The 19,160-nt window shown below is 36.7% G+C and overlaps 1 protein-coding gene across 2 annotated transcripts in view; it reads left to right on the top strand.

Annotated features, from left to right (window-relative positions):
• LOC121870379 overlaps positions 1–19,160 on the top strand; it is a 60,774-nt gene that overhangs the window by 3,783 nt on the left and 37,831 nt on the right. The window contains exons 2-5 of one of the 2 annotated variants that reach the window (XM_042372190.1): positions 794–986; positions 9,009–9,144; positions 10,255–10,469; positions 17,473–17,533. In XM_042372190.1, coding sequence (XP_042228124.1) covers positions 794–986; positions 9,009–9,144; positions 10,255–10,469; positions 17,473–17,533 — 605 coding nt within the window. Of the gene's footprint in view, positions 1–793; positions 992–9,008; positions 9,145–10,254; positions 10,470–17,472; positions 17,534–19,160 lie in introns of those variants that run through there. The other variant, XM_042372191.1, reaches the window with a different exon arrangement.

Below are 19,160 nucleotides of genomic sequence, written 5' to 3'. Positions count from 1 at the left end.
AGTAGTTATGTAGGGTGGTATAGAGAAATGGTAAATTTTTATTTTTGGACAACATGTGAATCTTGGAATTTTATCTTTACAATCAATAGCTTAGAAAAGGTAGACACATTTTTTCTATAATGTTTCCCTCACAAATGACCTAACCTAACTGGGGGGGCCTCTGCTGCCCTAGACCTCCTGTCAATATATAAGTCGTTTATGAGAAAAATGTCATAGAAAAAAGGTATCTAAGAATTGTTTAAACTACCAGTAGTAAAGAAAAAATTCCTAAGATTCTCGTGTTGTCCAAAAAGTAAAATAATTCCTTTGTTTTATTATTCTCTAACACTTGCAATGTTATTACTGGTACGGTAGTCTGTAAATAAGCACGAAGTCATGTGAGAGGTGACTGATGTATTTTGGCATGGTAGAAACTTTACACTTGTAGGGCACTTTTATAATTACAGTACAGTATTGTGGTTATTTTTACATTATTGTATATTCAATACTTTTTTAACACTACATATTTACATTATGTGTCATATTTGGGTGCACACAAACTTAGTATAAAACAGTGGATAATGCAGATGACATTTATGTGAAACATTTGATGTACTACAGGTATAATGAGAATTTCTTCTTATACTGTATTTGTTAGTGACGTATACTCGTGCAACATATAGCGAGGACCTCCTATATAGTTGATGCAGTCTACACATAATGCTATAATCCATTGAAATATTTTTTTATTTAAGAAGTATCTTTTAAGTTATTTGTATCGAATATATATTACCATATGTTTTATAATTTGCAGGTCACATTCTTGAGGCAACTAAGGCAAGCTGCAATGGAGCTATATTGGACACACAGTCATTCATCCTTCCATTGTGTCAAGTACTGGAGGCCATATTTCGCAAAGGACTGATTAATGCAGTACACTCAGCATTTGGCCTCACTAAACGAGATTACTGGTCATGGGTGGAGAAAACATCACAAACATCTACTGGGTAATGTAATGAATAATGTGGTACAGTACTATAATTTTTAGTTACTAAAGTGTGGTGCATTGCTGAGAAATGGGTACTGTATATCTTCAGTTTTATTTTCATGACACCTCACGAGAATAATGGTAAAAAAACAATTGCTTTAGAGTTGGTGAAACTATTAGTTCAGGCTGTCATCTAAGAGAATGGCACTAAAAGTAATATTAAAAAATAAGTTTACTTCCAAGGTAAGGATCGCTAAGTACGGTTCAATAGCTGAAGACTTTGATATTAATGCATTTTTGCATCTCTTGATCCAATCAAAACAGGATACAGTACAGTACAGTGATCCCTCGGTTAACAAAATTTTGGTTAACGAATTACCTTCCATAAGAATCTTCAATTCAGTTAACGAACAAAAATTTGGTTTATGAAATTTTTACGAAATCATGTCAACATGTTTTCGCTTGCTCACCAGCTGGAATGTTAGTCCGCCAATACAGTAATCGTTTCTAGGGCTTAAATTCGTTCCCATTTGAGTAAATATCAAGAAGGTTGTACTATTCAATAATTTTCCAAGTTTTATATTAATTTGTTTAGTCATTTTAACACTTATTTAACATAATTGCAGTACAGGAAACTAGTTTTTGGTGCGCCAATCAGCCACTTGACTCACCCAGCAAGGCGTCAGTTTGTATCTCTGGTCAGTGGAGGTAACATCTTGCTTGTGGCTCTCTTGAACATAAACTATTTTTATATTTTTACAGTACAATTATTGGTCATTCTGAAATTTATTTTACATATTGACAATATATAGTGCAGTACAGTGTTGATTTAAAGAAAATAATCTTGAATTACACCTAGTGAACTTAAAATTTTATGGGTGAAATGACGGCATGAAGCATGGGGTGATTTCTCTTCCACCCCCACTTCCTTCTCTTCTCCCTTCTCCTCCACCCCCACTTCTAATTCCCATCACCATCATCAACCAGGAGCCTTCTACATACACACCTCAAAGTAAGTGTACTTTACTGCATTTATTTTTACTTTGTATGTAATTTTCGGTGAGCTGGAACCAATTACCCAAAATCCCATTGAGACAATGGTTTCGGTTAACGAACGAATTGTGTTCGTTAACCGAGGGACCACTCTACTGTATTCTCACTTAGTCATCCAAATTGTCTTCAAACTAACTAAATGTTGGCTGCTTTCTGCCACTTTGGCTGACCCTCACTTGTTTGTGAAGCTGGTAGAAGACATATAGCCATTTTTTCATATACGGGCCAACCCCCAAACTCCACTTTTTGACGACACACAACTATGTTGTAGTAAAAATATTATCTTAACTTTATGATGGTATGCACACACAATTAATAATTAAGAGAAATATCAATAATATTAGGTTTTTTAACACTTACATTAGTAGAAAAGATGGCTGGGCACACGGGGATGGGCGGTTGGTTCCGAGGCAGAGGGCAGATTATTGGCCCTCACCTGTGTCACTTGTATCAATTGTATCACTATCCACCACAGAGGCTTGCAGGGCCTCTTTGTCAAACTCCCCAAAGTCCATATAAGTCCATATCCTCACCATAATTATCACTATCACTGACTTGGGCCGGCTGTGGTGGGTGGCGGGTGAAGAACTGGTAATGTTTTGATGACTGGGCGACCTTGTGCGCACCATGTTCGCGCCGCTTACACAACATGGCGGATGGCGGGAGGTTTGGATCCAAAAATGGCGCGGCTCGCCAGCCGCTCTCCGCGTAAAGGGGTACACGCACCGCGGAATGTGAGCATCCTGGGTTCAAGCAGGGCACCGCGTAAACGTGGAAACGCGGAATGTGGGACCGCATAAAGTGAGGGTTGACTGTATATATTTAAAATTACGAATGAATGCATATGTGTTACCATAAGATAAATGTACCTACTTATAGCTGAAACATTCAAGATCCATTGAGAGTGATGTTGAAAGCTTCAACTATATTTACTTAAAGTGAAATTGTCAAATAAGTTGAGTGTTGGGGTGAGTAATAGAAGTGAGAATTCGTTTTCTGCCCCATGAGAGACTGGAGGCCAAACTAAGGTAAGTAATGGACTCATATTTGGTTCCAAATTCTTCTACATACTACAGGGTATCTTTATATTCACAAGAGTTGAAATGATGTTTGGGGAAAATGGATATACTGAATGTGTTTTTTTGCGCACTGGGGGGTTGATCACGCATCACTTTACCGACGTTATCAGGTTAAACCCCCTTTGCTGAGTTGTAAATCCAATATATTCCTGGAACAGTCAGGGAAGATTCATTGAGATGCACTACCCTTCCTAGTTTTGCCCTTTGATATTGAAAAAAAGGAACTAAATACTTAAACTGTCCAGTATAAGAATAATTATTTTCTCCATATTACATTACATATAAACAAGAATATTGTGTATTGAATTTTGTAATCATGACAGTCAATAGAAATACTCTACACTGCATTATATTTAAATGTTTTGAATCAATGTTGTTTTGTGGATGTGGGCTTTAAGTTGTAATTTGTTAAAAAAAAAATTAAATGATGCATGTAGACCTGAGTTAAATTAGCAACTTGCTGCATACTGTACAGGTACTATATATAATATATGTGTGTGTGTGTGTGTGATAGCATCCAAGCGGGGGTAAAGCAAGGATGTGTACTGGCACCAACTCTTTTTTCCATTTTCTTGGCTACCTTCCTTACTCGTGCCAGTGCCAATTTAGTTGGGGGGGGGGGGTGGACATCCAATACCGGATGAAGGGACTTTTCAACATAAGACGACTCCAGGCAGGAACAAAGGTGTCGGCCGCTTCCATTACGGAGCTTCAGTATGCAGGTGACCTCACCCTCATTGCTCACACTGAACCTAACCTACAGGAGATCCTGAGCACCTGATGCATATGCACACTTTGTCCTTGAGGTGAATGTTTGTAAGACTCAGATTCTCTTCCAGCCATCCCCTGGCTTGACCGCACCTCCACCGTCCATCCAGGTTAACGGTACTACCCTCTCTAATGTTACCCATTTTCAGTACCTTGGCTCCCACCTATCCACCAATGTAGACATACAGTAGAACGTCGATATAAAGCGAGATACGTTCCAAGAGAGGTCGCTTTAAACCAAATTCGAATTCGCACTAAATCAAAGTGTTGTTTCAATGGAATAATTTAGTTTGGTACTTGAGAGAAACACAAAATACTAAAAAGACTGAGAGTCTACCCAGATGCACCTCAGCCTAACTCCTAGACTAAACAAAACATTGTTTTATGTAGTATTATGTTAAAACAAACACTCATAAATCAACACAGCTAAAATTAAGGGATGCGAAATGGTCTGTTTACTGGCTGGGAAGATGGGGGGGGGGGAGGTGAGGTGATGTGTTTGACAGTTGATGCCAAGGTCTAGTGCTTATTTATTTATCTGTGTAAGAGTGACTTTAAGTTTTTCTCTTATAAAATGTCACTGAACTGACATGGGAGAATATAATTAACATTGCTGGAATTCTTATAAGATAGTGATTAATTTGAATATAAACTTGCTATAGCTTGCATTAGACATACAAATTTTAGTTCTAATTTAAGTATTTTATTATAGAGAACAAATTTTTTTATCTCTTGTGCAAAATATATGACGTTTATATTAAAATTATTCGCTGTCTTGCAAGGATTCCAGCAATACAAATTATATTCTCCTCACTTTAGTCTGTGACATTATATAAGTTAAAAACTTTAAGCCTAAAACACCAAACCCTGGCTGGGAAGTGACAGTGACATGTTTGACAGTTGGCGCCAAAGGTCTAGTGAAGTATTATTTGTTTATTTATGTCCTTTAGATTAAGTTTATGGTTTTTGCTTATAAAATGTCACAGAAGTGACCGGGGAGAATATAATTCACATTGCTGGAATTCTTATAAGATAGTGATTAATTTGAATATAAACATGCTCTAGTTTGCACTATACAAAAATTTTAGTCATCATTTAATTTAGTACATTATTTTGAGTACATGTACAGTACAGCTTTGCCCCTAGGACAGTGTAGTGTGCCCAGAGAAACATTAGGTGCAAAATTTTAAATATGATGCGCCAGATTGACTCGCGCAAAATAGGAAAGGTTCGCTTTAAATTAAAACATTGCCCTTAATTGAGGGTGTCGCTTTAAATCAATAATCTTAGATTGAATCGCTTTAAATCGACATTCTACTGTAGATGAAGTGATTCAACATTGGATCAGATGTTCATCTCAAGCCTTTGGCAGACTCTGTACCCGTTTCTTCAGCTGTAGGGAGCTGAAATTATCTACAAAGTTGCATGTATATCGAGCAGTGGTCATCTCCAGCCTGCTGTATGGCAGCGAGACATGGGTCACATACAGGAGGCACCCCAAGGCACTTGAAAACTTTCACCAACATAGTGTACATTCCATCCTCCGAATTTACTGGGAAGACGAGAACAAATGCCAGTATTCTCGCTGACACCAACTGTAGGAGCATCGAGGCTACCATTACCCATGAACAACTATGTTGGGCTGGCCATGTTACCTGCATGGATGACAGTGTTACAGTAGACTGCCAAAGCAGCTACTTTACAGTCACCTAATGAATGGTAAACGTAACGCTGGCAGGCAACAGAAAAGGTTTAAGGATAGTTTTAAGACAAACCTGAAAAAGTGCCAAATTGACCCCCTCACCTGGGAGATGATCACTTCACACTGTAATGCTTGGAAGAGCACCACACAAGAAGGTGTCAATGCTTTCAAATATGCCCGACTGCATACTGAGGCAGACAAACGCCAGCACGGGAAAGATGCTGCCGCTGCCCCTCCTGCATTAGATGTAGCCCTCCGCATGTGCAACATCTGTGGACGGCCCTGCTGGTCCCGTATCAGTCTCTCGAGTCACCTCAGAGCCCACCTACGTAAGTGACTTCCTTAATAACTCATATCATTGTATCATAGCTGGATGATTGTCATACTCGATTCCAACTGACAGCAAAGTAGTGTGTGTGTGTGTGCCTGCCAGGGGTGGCACCAAGAGGGGTCTGGGGGGGGGGGTGTCTTGGGTGTTCATAATTACAATATAAAAAAAGGGTATGCACTGATTTTCAAAACTTTTCAATGCAAACTGCAATGCACTTTGTCATGAAATCTCTACTTTTAGATGCCTTCTTTAGAAAAATTTACCCGAGTGTGTCCAGATAGTCCCCTTAAACTTCATGACTATTTAACAAAGCTGAAGGATGTCTTTTTTGAGCTAGATCTTATTGTAACTATAGTATGTACAGTGCCAGTGTCATCAGCTAAATGTGAGAGGAATTTCAGCTCAATGGGTTTCATCTGGGATAATTTTTGTTCTGTTATAAAAGATGAACATTGAGACAGCTTGATGACGATTGGCTTCCATCGAACTCATGCCAGCAGGCTTGATCTACATACTGTTCTCAGGGTGTCTACTGGTCTGGAAAACCTGGAAAAGGCAGGGAATTTTACAAATAAACCTGGAATTTTATGTGAATTCATTTCAATTTCAAAATATTTTTATTTTGATGGCAATCTTACCATAAATTAATGATGTACTGTACTATAGAATAGGCAAATAAACTTTTTGGAACAAATTCCAGTAAATAGTCCACTCCAATAACTAAATTGTTTGTGTACCTGTCATAATTCATGTTGATGATCAAATAACCAAGTACAGGTACATATACAGTGTTGCAGGTTATACCTACACTAATTCTGCAATGAGTATTGTCAGAGATGAATTGTTCTTATAATTAAGAGACTTTAATTAAGTGGATTATTCCACATATTTAACATAGTCATTTAGGTGGATCTGGAGTGTGATTTTTCAGTTTTCGCTGGATTTCTGGCTTTTTTGGAATGTCCAGGTCAACCCGCATAAATTGCGCAAATCCAAAGAGAAAATGGGGGGGTCAAGGTCTTTGCTGATGTTCATCACTAGGCCTTATGAACATCCTGATCGTAGCTAGTTAAATAAAATAGGCAATCCAGTAGACAGTGGCAATAAAAAAAATTGATGGGCAAGTGACCTACAATATTGAGACCCGACAGAGAATCGGCTGTTTAAATTTAGTACCGGGTGGACAGTCGACCATAGCAGTGACTCAACCTGCCAGTGGATGACACTGGTGTTATTCAGCAGTTTTTGTGCTTTTTTGTCACATTTACCGCCAAAATATCATGTTAGTGTACCTGGAATTTTTCAAATTTACACCTGGAAAAGCCAGGAAATTTTGTTTTGTCTGGCCAGTAGACACCCTGATACTGTTGTAAATAGATTCAAAGCAAAATTGTTTTAAAGTTTTGTTAAAATTTGAATTAAGTTCAATACTGTACAGTATTAGGTTTAGATCATATTTTTTGTGAACTTACTTGTTAAGGCATTATTAATATCTTATTAACATGTATGTATCCATGATTTTTTTTTAAAGGAAGTACAGTACCATATGTAGGGATGTACAGTGGTCCCTCGGTTAACGAACACAATTCGTTCCAGAAGGTTATTTGTTAACCAAAAATTTTGTTAACCGAATCCATTGTTTCAATGGGATATTGGGTAATTGGTTCCAGCTCACCGAAAAGTACATACCATACAAAGTAAAAAAAAAATGCAGTAAAGTACACTTACTTTGAGGTGTGTATGTAGAAGGTTCCTGGTTGATGATGATGAAGGGAATTAGAAGTGGGCTGGAGGAGAAGGGAGAAGAGAAGGAAGTGGGGATGGAGGAGAAATCACCTTTCAGGGGAGCCATGTATGATGCAGTAATTTCACCCATGAAATTTTAAGTTTACTCGGTGTAATTCAAGATTATTTTATTTAAATCAACACTGCACTGTGCTATATATTATCAATATGTTAACTAAAGTTCAGAATGACCAATAATTTCAATGAAAAATGCAAAAATATTCAAGACACCAACAAAATAGATGCTCTCTCGACAGTAAACAAAGCCAGACAGCCTGTACTGCATATATTATCATTATGTTAAATAAATGTTAAAATTACTAATAATTATAATATAAAACATTAAAAAATATTAAATAGCACAACTTTATTGATATTTACTTCATTGGAAACGAATGTAAACATAGAACAGATTACTGAATTGGCAGAGTAGCCCATCAGATGATGCTCACAACAAAACATGATTTTCGTAAGGATTTCGTAAATAAATTTTTTTTCGTTAACCGAATTGAAGATTCTTATGGAAGGTAATTCGTTAACCGAAGCGTTCGTTAACCGAGGGACCACTGTATAGGTATGCTAAAGTGAGGAATTTTTAGTATTTACTGTTTATGAAATCATTGAAATGTGAATGCATAAAATTTAGTAGCCTTGTTACTTTTACTTCTTTTCACCTAATACTTTTGCAAATGTGATACATAGTAGAAAAATTCTCAGTAATATGTGTGTTCATTATATGTCAGGTTCATTTGTGATAACTGATCAACCATTCATGTGGTGTATTTTAGTACCCCATCAGGGAAGTCAGCCCCCCTGTTGGGGGAACTCTGGTGCCATCCCTGCTTTAAACTGAAATGTAAAACCTTGCTAATCTGGACTAATTGGGGGAGGGCATCCAGATTAGCCAAAAGTCCACAGTGTAAAGAAAAAATTCATTAAATGTGTAAATGAAGCATAATGAACCTATAAATCCAATACAATACTGTACTGTATAGGCACACACAGGTTTACAAATGGGACATATGATCCTAAGAAAAAAAGTCTTCCCCAAAGTGAACTAAGATGACACTAAAATCATATTACAGTATGGTATATGTTTAAGGATCTTAGACAAGTCCTCAGACCTCACTGCTCTATGAATACTGTAATCACAAACTAATATCCCGGTCATGCCTGGCCAGACCTAGTTTGGTTATTTAAAACCAGGGCCAGTGGTGTCCAGATTAGTGAAGTTCACTTCATAAATGCTGTATATACAGTATACAGTACAGTATTTGTACTGAACTGCTTCAAATTATTATCTCATGATAATATTATTTTCAGACTTCAGGGCTCCTTCAAGAGCACAGTGGAAGCCGTTACCAACAATCAGTGCGTGGCAACACCACAAGGTCGTGGACGGCTGTTTATCAGGCATGCTCTTAAATCTAAGTGTCTTCACATCCCAGTTGAAACCATAGTAAGGACATTCAGTGTTGTATATTTTTTGGTAATGTTTTACTTTTGTGCTTCATTCTTATTGGTTATTGTATGAAATTTGAGAAATCTTTTACTAAAACAGTCCATATGCATTGTAGAAATGCCTTTTATGAGCAGAAATATTATCTTGTGATATCCAAATCAAGATACAGTAATAAGCTGATGGACACCTTAAGTGAGTGAATACAAGAGACATAAATAATTTAGGATTACGTTCAACATAACCAACCCTAATGATCTTAATACAGTACAGTACTGTATATCTTTTGCTGAAGTTTAGTTATGTTTGCCTGGTTTGTATTACAGGTTGGGTATCCTTTATCCAAAATGCTTGGGGCCTTAAGGGTCTCAAATTTGGGAGATTTTTGGATTTGGGAATACATGTACCTATATTCTGTATACAGAACCTATATAGTATGGTAGCTCACCCAGCAGGGATGGGGCCCAAGTCTAAGCACAAAATTCATTTATATTTCATTTCCAGCATTTGGATACATATATTCTGCAGGGAGTTTTATGAAATATAATTTAATAATTCTGGGTATAAAATAATAAGTTGTACACTAAAGACCCAGAAAGGTAAGCAATCACTACCGTCTGTTTGGCATCGCCATGACACCTGACTCCGAGGCACTAAGCAGCCTGTGTCTTACCTTTATTCATTACACATACATACTTACCTTAGTAAAAATTATGATATAAGCCATATTCAGTGCATAATCTACCATAAATATAATGAAATAGACTTTCGGATTTCAGAGCATTTCGGACTTGGTAATCTTGGATAAGGGATGCCCAACTTGTATATGCAGTTATAAAGGATATTTGTTTGTAGGCCCTGAAATTGGTGTTTGTTTACAATATTTGCAGCATTACCTAGGGAAAATCCCACCAGTTACAATATTGTAGGTATTTTACATATTTTGGAAATGCTGTATTGTACAATCTGGGTATTATTGTATTTTATTTTTGTCCAAGGAAATTAGATCTTTAGTGCACATGGATTCACTGGATCTACTCCTCATTTTTATTTATTTTTTAGTTTATAATGCTATAATTTGCATTTCTTGATGTTAAGTTTTTTTTTAAGGTGCGACTGAGATGCAATGACGGTATCTACGATGAAGAATCCATTATTGGCAATGAAATCTTGGGGGAAATCTTCTTAAGTCTCCTCTATCAATGCTCACACATTGACTTTGACTTGAAGTTAGAAAATGCCTCTTTTTTAGATGAAACTTGGCAACTGCCAATCTACCAAGAATATGAACTGGTACCTTGTATGGATTTAGGTGTTTTTCTTGGGTAAGAGTTTTTATTGTGTTGATATCGTACTTAACTACCATATAATAAGCCCCTAAAACTTGGATAAATAAAAATTTATAAATACTTATGTGAAAGTTTAGTGTTGAGTGTATATATCTGAATTCAATAGTTAATTTAAATTGTAAACTATTTATCAATTGAGGCCCAAATACTGATGGGAGATCTGTATCTACAGCTGAAAGCATGAGTTAAAGTTTGAATCGTGTTTTTGTTTTGTTTGTACTAAAGAGAAATGACAGGAAGGTATTTGACTACATTAACTTAATTTTTATACAGTATACAGTAATGTATAAGCTCACAAGCTACAGCTGTAGTCATGGTCATATATATATAGTACAGGTGCTCCTCTACTTAAGAACGTTCAACTTATAAACTTTCAGAGATACAAACATCATCACTGAGGGGGTTACCTGCCAGAACAGGTGTTTAATGTGGATGAGCCTCGATTATTTTGAAGAAAATTCCAGATAGAACAAAAATTTCCAAAGAAGAAAAGAGTGAGCTAGGTTTTAAGGCTGTATTAAAGGGTATAGCTGTACAGTACTAAATATCCATAATCTTTTCATTTTTTGCAATTTGTTTGGTATCTACAAGAGTAAAGTTGGACTTAAAAACAATTGGACTTACAAACAAGCCTCAAGAATGTAACTCGTTCGTAAGTAGAGGAGCACCTGTATTAAATTTTTTATTTTGTGACCTAAGAATTCTCATGAGTGATTTGCACATTCTATTACCACTCAGCACCCCGTGGCAGACAATGACATAGTGTCAATGCTTGCATTGCTTAGTGACAAAACACATCGATATGATTTTTTTTTCTTTTTGCTTTAGGTAACTTCTTCCCTATTCAATTCAGGGTGCTGAATCTTTAATCCAGTGGTTGTGTTGGTCAACCAGTAAGGTATATGGTCGAATTGAAACTCTCAATCAATCTTACATATCTCAACCCATTTCAGCCATAAAATGGTTTCTTGTGTCATGGCTAAAGATGTCTTGTCAACACTTCCCCGAGTTGCAAGGTGAATAAACCTATAGAGAATTGTTATTAATACACTGTATTTCTGTGGTATGCTACTCTTCTGGACTAATTATTGCATAGGATGGTCTTGAACAACAGAAGTTAAGTTATACACTGTTGAAGTTTTTGCCACCCACTCCATCTCCAAGTATTGTACAATTGAAGCTCCATCTTTTTTCACTAAAAATTTTATAATTTTATCCAAAATACCCCTGAGGGTGGTAATATAGTTGTACAGTATCACATCAAGATATAAACCTTTGATATTAATACTGAATATGTCTTCAACACTAAGTGATTGAAAGATGAAGTGGATTTAGCACCAGTACAGTACTCCCTCTCTTTAAAGGAAGGATGCAATCCTAGAAAAGGAGTGTTCAAAGCAAATTTGTTTAAACGAACCTCTTTTAATATGGTACAAAGGGGAATAGGATCCTGACCCTGTCCTAAGACCCAGTACAGAACTATTTTCTCATTAACTGACTTAGCACACACAAATAATTCATAAATATACATTAATACAATTCAATAGAAATACAGTACAGTATAAATGAGTACTCATTAGTACAGACTGGTTTTTATGTAGACTGGCAGATGGTGGTGGTGTAGGATGAGGTGGCCTGTTAGATGGCTATGCATGTTGCCATTGTTACATGTAATGAAACTTTAAAAGTTGTGGGAAAATCCTTACAACATTCTTATGTGACTTATAAATAAAGAAAATATAATATAAAACTATAAAATAAGAAAATTTAAGAGCAAGGGTGTCTGTGTGAGAAGTGACTGTATGTGTTCTGTGGAGGTTATGGACTGTAACTGTCCCCAGCCCAGTTGCCTACCTCCCCTAATGTGATGTCACAGCATACACACAGTGTAGCATAGCTGTAATCACATGTCTCTGAGTCAGCTAGGTGGCTGCCTAGCTGAACTGTGTTGCATCACCCAGAGGATGGTTTGAGTGCAGAAGGAGCTATTTTTTGTATATATGTGTTATTGTATTTTATGATGTGTTGCATATAAATTTTATTGTTTATCTTAGCAGTTTTCATTTGTTTTTGACGTATGTAATTTGAAATTCATTTGAATCACGCTCACCTTGTTCCTATTCAATCATTTAACTCTGAACTGCACTGTTTATATAGAATTTTTGTGTAAACCCTCTTGCGCACGAGAAAAGTTTTAAGTTTTCCAGTTCCAAGATCACATCTCTGAGTCCCCCAGGGCAGGTGAGACAGCACATGGTGAATATTTTTTTTGCTTATCAATTTACCCCCAAACTTGTTTTTATTGGCATTAGCCACATATCTTTGGCGTCATAACTAATTGCTCTGCAACATAAGCCCCCCCCCCCAAAAAAAAAATAACAAGTACAGTATACTGTATAGCTATTTTTCGTCACTTCAATAAACAAACTTCAATAAACTTCACAACCGCCCAGCTCAAAATTGTTTGAGCCAACTTTTTACGTACTATACACTGCTAGAAGCTGAATTTTATGAGCTTTCCAATGCAGTAATCAGATTTCTGATATGACCAATAGTTTTTGAGAAAATAGCATTTTTTTTTGTATGTTTATAACGATATCAATTATATTGCATCTTGTAGCCAACACTATAATAAAGAGAATGGTACTGATAAAATTTATGTTAGTCTTGAGGGTTTTTTTTTTTTTTTTTTTTTATATGTGGGCAGGCGTTCAACTGCATCACGTGACTTATGGTACGGGTATACTGTACAGTACTGTAAAGGGAGTCTGGTGACGAGGCGCATGATAACGCAGATGCAACCAACACAATTTCTCCCTCAGATTCATGACTGTTGTTATCATGATCATTTTCACTACCAAGCTCTGTATTATCACTATCCACATGATCCTCACTGTCCCTAAACAGTTCTAGAAAATCATCCTCTTTCAGAGACTTTTATTGTGACATTGTCACTATAACGAGGTTGTTTAGCCTGATACGGTAACAGCTTTTGAAAACTAAACACTTTCTCTGTAAATATGAAAAAATATTACATTACACATCCATCACTTCACTTCTCTAACAGTAAAAATAAATTATTTCAGGGAGTAGGGTAAGCACTGTAACCCAGGAGTTGAGGCAGCCCACACGGAGTTATGGAAATTTAAATGGACGTGACTCACACTCAGGGTCTGACTGATGAGATAATACAGGTGCACCACCGATTTTCCAGGAGCTGATGGTCTGGCACCTCCTCTAAACCGGACAAAATTACAAGAGGGCACTTAAATTCCCTCCCTCCCTCCCTCCCTCCCAGCTAGGGTGAAGGTAGTTTTAGGCTTAAAGTTTTTATCTTATAAAATGTAGCTGACTAGACTTGGCAAAATTTAAATTGAATTACTGGAATCCTTGTAAGATGGTGATTAATTTGATTATAAACATCACAAAGTTTGCACAAGAGATAAATTTTTTTTCTAGTGTAGTACATTTGAGTATAAAGTGTATACAGTAATGTTGCTCAAAATAATGTTTTTTTTCAAATATAATTTACATTTAATAATTATTTAATTTAAGTTTCTAGCAGTCTATGGTGCTTTAGAGACACGGGAGGTGTATAATTAGTGGGTCAGAGGTGTATTGTTGGTCCGGCAAAACAGATAATCTGGCAAGGCTCAAGGCTTTGAAACCAAGGGTGCCGGAAAATCGGTGGTGGACCTGGACTGCGCATTTATTGTTCTGGTCTTCCCTTCCTATGGACTTCGAGAGTTGTCAGTTGGTTTATTTGATAGAACTTACTGCTACTATGACGTATCAAAATTTGATGGAGTTCTGTTGAGGACTTAATATTGGGCAAATTTTTAAAAGTTTGGTGACTTGATTTGCATCACAGTGAAGTTGGTCTTATCATGAATATAGCGCTAATCGCGTCATTATGCGCTGGAGGGTTAGTAAATCATTTGTTTAACTTAGAAACTATTTATAATGGATTAATTTAAAGCGAGGGAGTACTGTATTTTAACACAGAGGTGTGTATAGTAACTTTGCTTGGACAGTCATGTTGTCACTAGGTAAGGCTGGCAGGGTTCCATTACATGATTGTGTGATATAGCATGGAGTAAAAATTTGCAATTTTCTCACTTTCTGGGTTTCTTCACAACTGGATTTTATAAGTTGAACTTATGCTTTTCACTGAAAATGTACAGTATTTCATATTAATTATAGGTTGAATATGATTTTATGGGCTGACTTGGCAACCCAACCATCATTTATAACCTTGTGTATATGAGAAATTGAGTTCTGAACGAATGACTTACAAACATCATTTTTGGAACACAATCCATTCATGACAGGGGGACTTCCCGTATATGTTTTATTATACATGTAATGAGGTTCTCTGTCTATGGGAAAAGTGCCTTTGCTATGCAAATTTTCCCTTTTGAATAGTGAGGACCATCTACAGCTAGCTGTAAGCTCAACACCTAATTCTGTGCATATACCCCCTACAGTACATACAAACCCATCATTTTTTGCTGATACCCTTTTTCATAACATAATTTTAGGAGGAAAACAGCAATACCATAATGCAAAGACCACGGATTCAGAACTTCAGTCCTAAAGGGGATAAAAGAAAATTTTATATTCAGGAAATATTATCTTTGTGTGAGAAATGTAATCCGTAAAAAGAAACCTATAGATCTCGGAGTCAGGAAAGAAAGTTGCCAAGACAAAGATTCAGAATCAGCTTAAGTGTGGAGCAAACCTAAACTACCAGTAAGTGCCATGGGAATGGATGGTAAATAATCTTCTGTTCTTCTATTTGAGGTACAATACTTTTATGTGAAGAAGATTGGAGATGCTATTACGTGTGGAGTATGAACACATGATGGAGATTGTAGCCCAGATTTGAAAAGAAAAAACAGGATATTTCTTGACTGCCCCAACTACTTGCTCCCATTAATCACATGTGTCATCTCTGGGCTGTATAAAATCGTCTGGCAGTAGCCTAATAAAATACATTACAAATGGCATCTCCATAGTGAAGGGGTTACAACAACACAACCTGAAACAGTCAGTTATTGGCCTCAGTGGCAGGTTCTTTATGTTTCCTGCAAAAACTTGAAAAGTTCACAATAGCACTTAGAAAGGAAATTTACATCCATGCCTGATCATTCCTGAGTAATGAAGAATGGTGAACCCCTCCAATCAGTGCTGGAGTAGTTCTTTCCTGAAGTGCCACCTAAGACCAAGCCACTTAATTTACGCTTACATAAAACTGGCTGACTCTTGAGCTTACTAGGAGAAAAATATGTTTTATAAAACTGCATGTGGATGGTGGTTATATGGCAGCAGAAAGCATAGCTTATATTGCCTCGCCAATTACCACCTAATTATATTTTAGTGCTTAAATACCTGTAAAATTATTTAAAAACTGTGAAAGCCCCAGTTTATCTTTATACAACATCAAGAACTGTGTAGCCCAACCCAGAATCCTCTGTCCACAATATGAAGCCCAATACTTAGTCTTTTAATAGAAGTGTAGTTGGCAAGTGAACACGTTGTGGCTGCAGTGTGAGGCTGGTACTGTAAACTGTGAGTCTGTCTAATGCTGGGTCAGACAAATGAGGAATGGGTTGTGCAGCATTTGTGTGGCTCTGTAGCTTTAGCTCTCAACCTTGAGTGAAGCTGTAATTAGGACTTTTCAGGCTATTTCATGGGTAGGGCCACTTTGGGGGGGGAATTGACTAACCTTTGAATTGATCCCTGTCAAATCACCAGGCTTTGGTCGGCTTTATGCAAGTTGTTCTTAACTAGTGACCGGTAATAAGAATTATGTATGATGTACAGTGCCTGTCTTGGAGTGTTTTCATGGAACATGATAATGTGCTTGACATGTGATAACCATTAATCCTAAGAAATTTGAAAACACCATGTTATTTGTTGGCACCTCCCAGGCTAGGGGCCTTGGGGATAGTGTAAAATGAAAAGTGCCACACCATCCTTGCTCAAGCCACATGTCAAATGTGGCTTGAGCAAGGATGGTGTGGCATTAACACTAGTGTCTCTACACCACAGTGCCACACATGCTTAGGAGACACTGTACAGTAGGTATAATAATGATTGATTATTACTCTAATAAATATACAGAGTTAGAATATACCAGTGTTAGCATAATATGACCATAGCTACACTCTTCTTTTTTTATCAAATGTAGGAGTAAATTTTACATGAGAAGGTTGTCCGGTTGCCATATTAGTAGGTGTTAAGTGACATTTGGGAAATTCGGTTAGTGCAGTAGGGGAAGGGAGTAGAATAGTTGTTGGTCTAGCAAGTACTGTGTATATATATATATATATATATACTGTGTATATATATATATATATATATACTGTGTATATATATATATATACAGGCAGTCCCCGAGTAATGACCGTCCGACATACCATTACCCGCACTTATGAACGGGATCCCAATACATTCCACAAAAATTTGACATTAAAATCCCATTTTTTACATTATTTTCATCATTATATGTTGTTTAACATCACTTTATTTACAGAATTTACATTATTTGTTATATATGGGTATATTATTGTTGTTTTGTATGGGCTTTAACCTAACCTAAACTATAGGTCCAGGAATGTATCCCTGCCATATATATGCAATATATATATATATATATATATATATATATATATATATATATATATATATATATATATATATATATATATATATATATATATATATATATATATATATATATATATATATATATATATATCAATTCTAAAGCCACTGAACTTTATATATCTATTCACTTCCTGTTGTAACTCTTTTAAAGTGGTTCATTTGGAAGATGTTCAGTCTCATATACTAATGCAAAGAAAAGTCTATTCCATAATGCTTTTTTCTATAATATGCATGAACTAACAACCACCTTAAATTGTAGTGTTTGGCTTTACTAACCAGCTTTCAATTTTTTGCATTTTATATCCAGTCATGTGAACGGAAGAGCAGTTGTGGTCAAAGTGGAAGAAGGGAGCGTTGCTGCTGAGGATGTAAGCCATCTTCAATCTTCATTACTTATCTTGGCCTATCATAGGTCTCGGTCATTATCACCATGGCTCATCGTCATTTACCAATTTTGGTCCATCTCACTTTACTTTATAAACAATACTTTCTTAGTTTTTTGTAGTTTACAGATCATTCAACAAATGACCTTTGAAATCCCCCCTTTCTGCCCCCAACTAAATAGCCCCTGGTATAGCCCACCTTGTCTAGGAAGTGTCAAGAGTCGGGGGACAATGTCCTTTTGGATCTGTTTAAATTGCTGCATGAACAGCTACTTACACAATGAAACTAATGTTGATATGATGTTCTTCAAAAGCCAACAAATCACAAGGTGTGCCAGGACAAAACTTGCAGTCTATTTACCTGACCTAAACCTCTGAGTCATGAACTTGAGTTACAGACTGCAGTCTTCACATTTTGCTGCCTCTCCTTTTTTATGCTTCTTTTGGTTTATCCAAGCACATTTTTTTTTTTAGCATTTTTTTTTGTTTGATGATTGGTAATAGTGTGCAAGACTTAAGACACACATGAAAGTGTCATTGCAGGAGAAGTCAGTAGGTGGTACCAAGAGTAATAGCATTCCTGTAACCACCTTTCTCCTCTTGTTGGTTTACACAGGTACCACCCAAACTCTCAGACTTGACCTGTATCTTGACAAATATTCTCTATTCTACATAATTTCCTCTCCCCATTCGCTTTCTGCTGTTACTTATTCTTTTTCATCCAGTTCCCAAGTGTGTCAGGTTCTTTTACTTTCAAGAGTTGGCTGTCATGTTAGAGGGTACAGGTTGTAAATGTGTGGCTCGTCAATGTACAGTCACCCAAAAAAGTCATGTAGCGAACCATGAACCCCCGAGATTCAGACTCTTGAATCCGAAGCATTTATGGACAGAATAATGTATCAATGTCTACTGCTTCGGGTTCACGAGTCTGAATCTCAGGGTTCGTGGTTCGCTACAGGACTTTTTTGGGTGACTGTACATGCCTAATAGCACATGGACCCGAACTTTATACAAACATATAAAGAGGCTGTCTAATCATCACTCAAACAGTACAGTATAGTATAACACATGAGTGGATTGGTCCTTGCTGTTACTCACATCTCTGGGAGGGGAATCCTGAGGTTACTGCCACAAACTTCTTTTGATCATAGCTCTTTTCACCAATTCAATCTCATGATATAAGAAACCTCACTGTCGCTAACACTCCTCCTCGGTTACCTAGCCAACACCCTCAATCACTCCAAACCCTATTATTATAGTTCTGTCATTTCCATGATATTCACACTACAGTATTATAAACTACTGTATATCCATTTTCATTGTCAGTCATCATGCCGTCACATTCTGTTCCTTATAGAAATGCAGTTTTTTCAATTCTTAGCTATACATTGATTCTAACTTCTTCCACCAAGGAGAGGGCATATGTGCCCTCATTCATTCTGATCTCCCTTGTTTCTGTTTGCTTAATCTTAAAGTATTCCCTCCACAACTATGGTTAACTCTGACTCAAGCTTTACTTCCCCACAAATCTGTTTTTTGCCTCACCCCTGAAGGGGCCTATAAGGTATTGCAGTGAATGTGTTTCTGCACCTTCACCAATAATGTAATGAAG

Source organism: Homarus americanus, unplaced genomic scaffold, assembly GCF_018991925.1.
Source record: "Homarus americanus isolate GMGI-L3 unplaced genomic scaffold, GMGI_Hamer_2.0 scaffold40856, whole genome shotgun sequence".
Lineage (NCBI taxonomy): Eukaryota > Metazoa > Arthropoda > Malacostraca > Decapoda > Nephropidae > Homarus > Homarus americanus.
The sequence above is the reverse complement of the archived record's forward strand: the minus strand, read 5'-3'. Positions and strand labels throughout refer to the sequence as shown.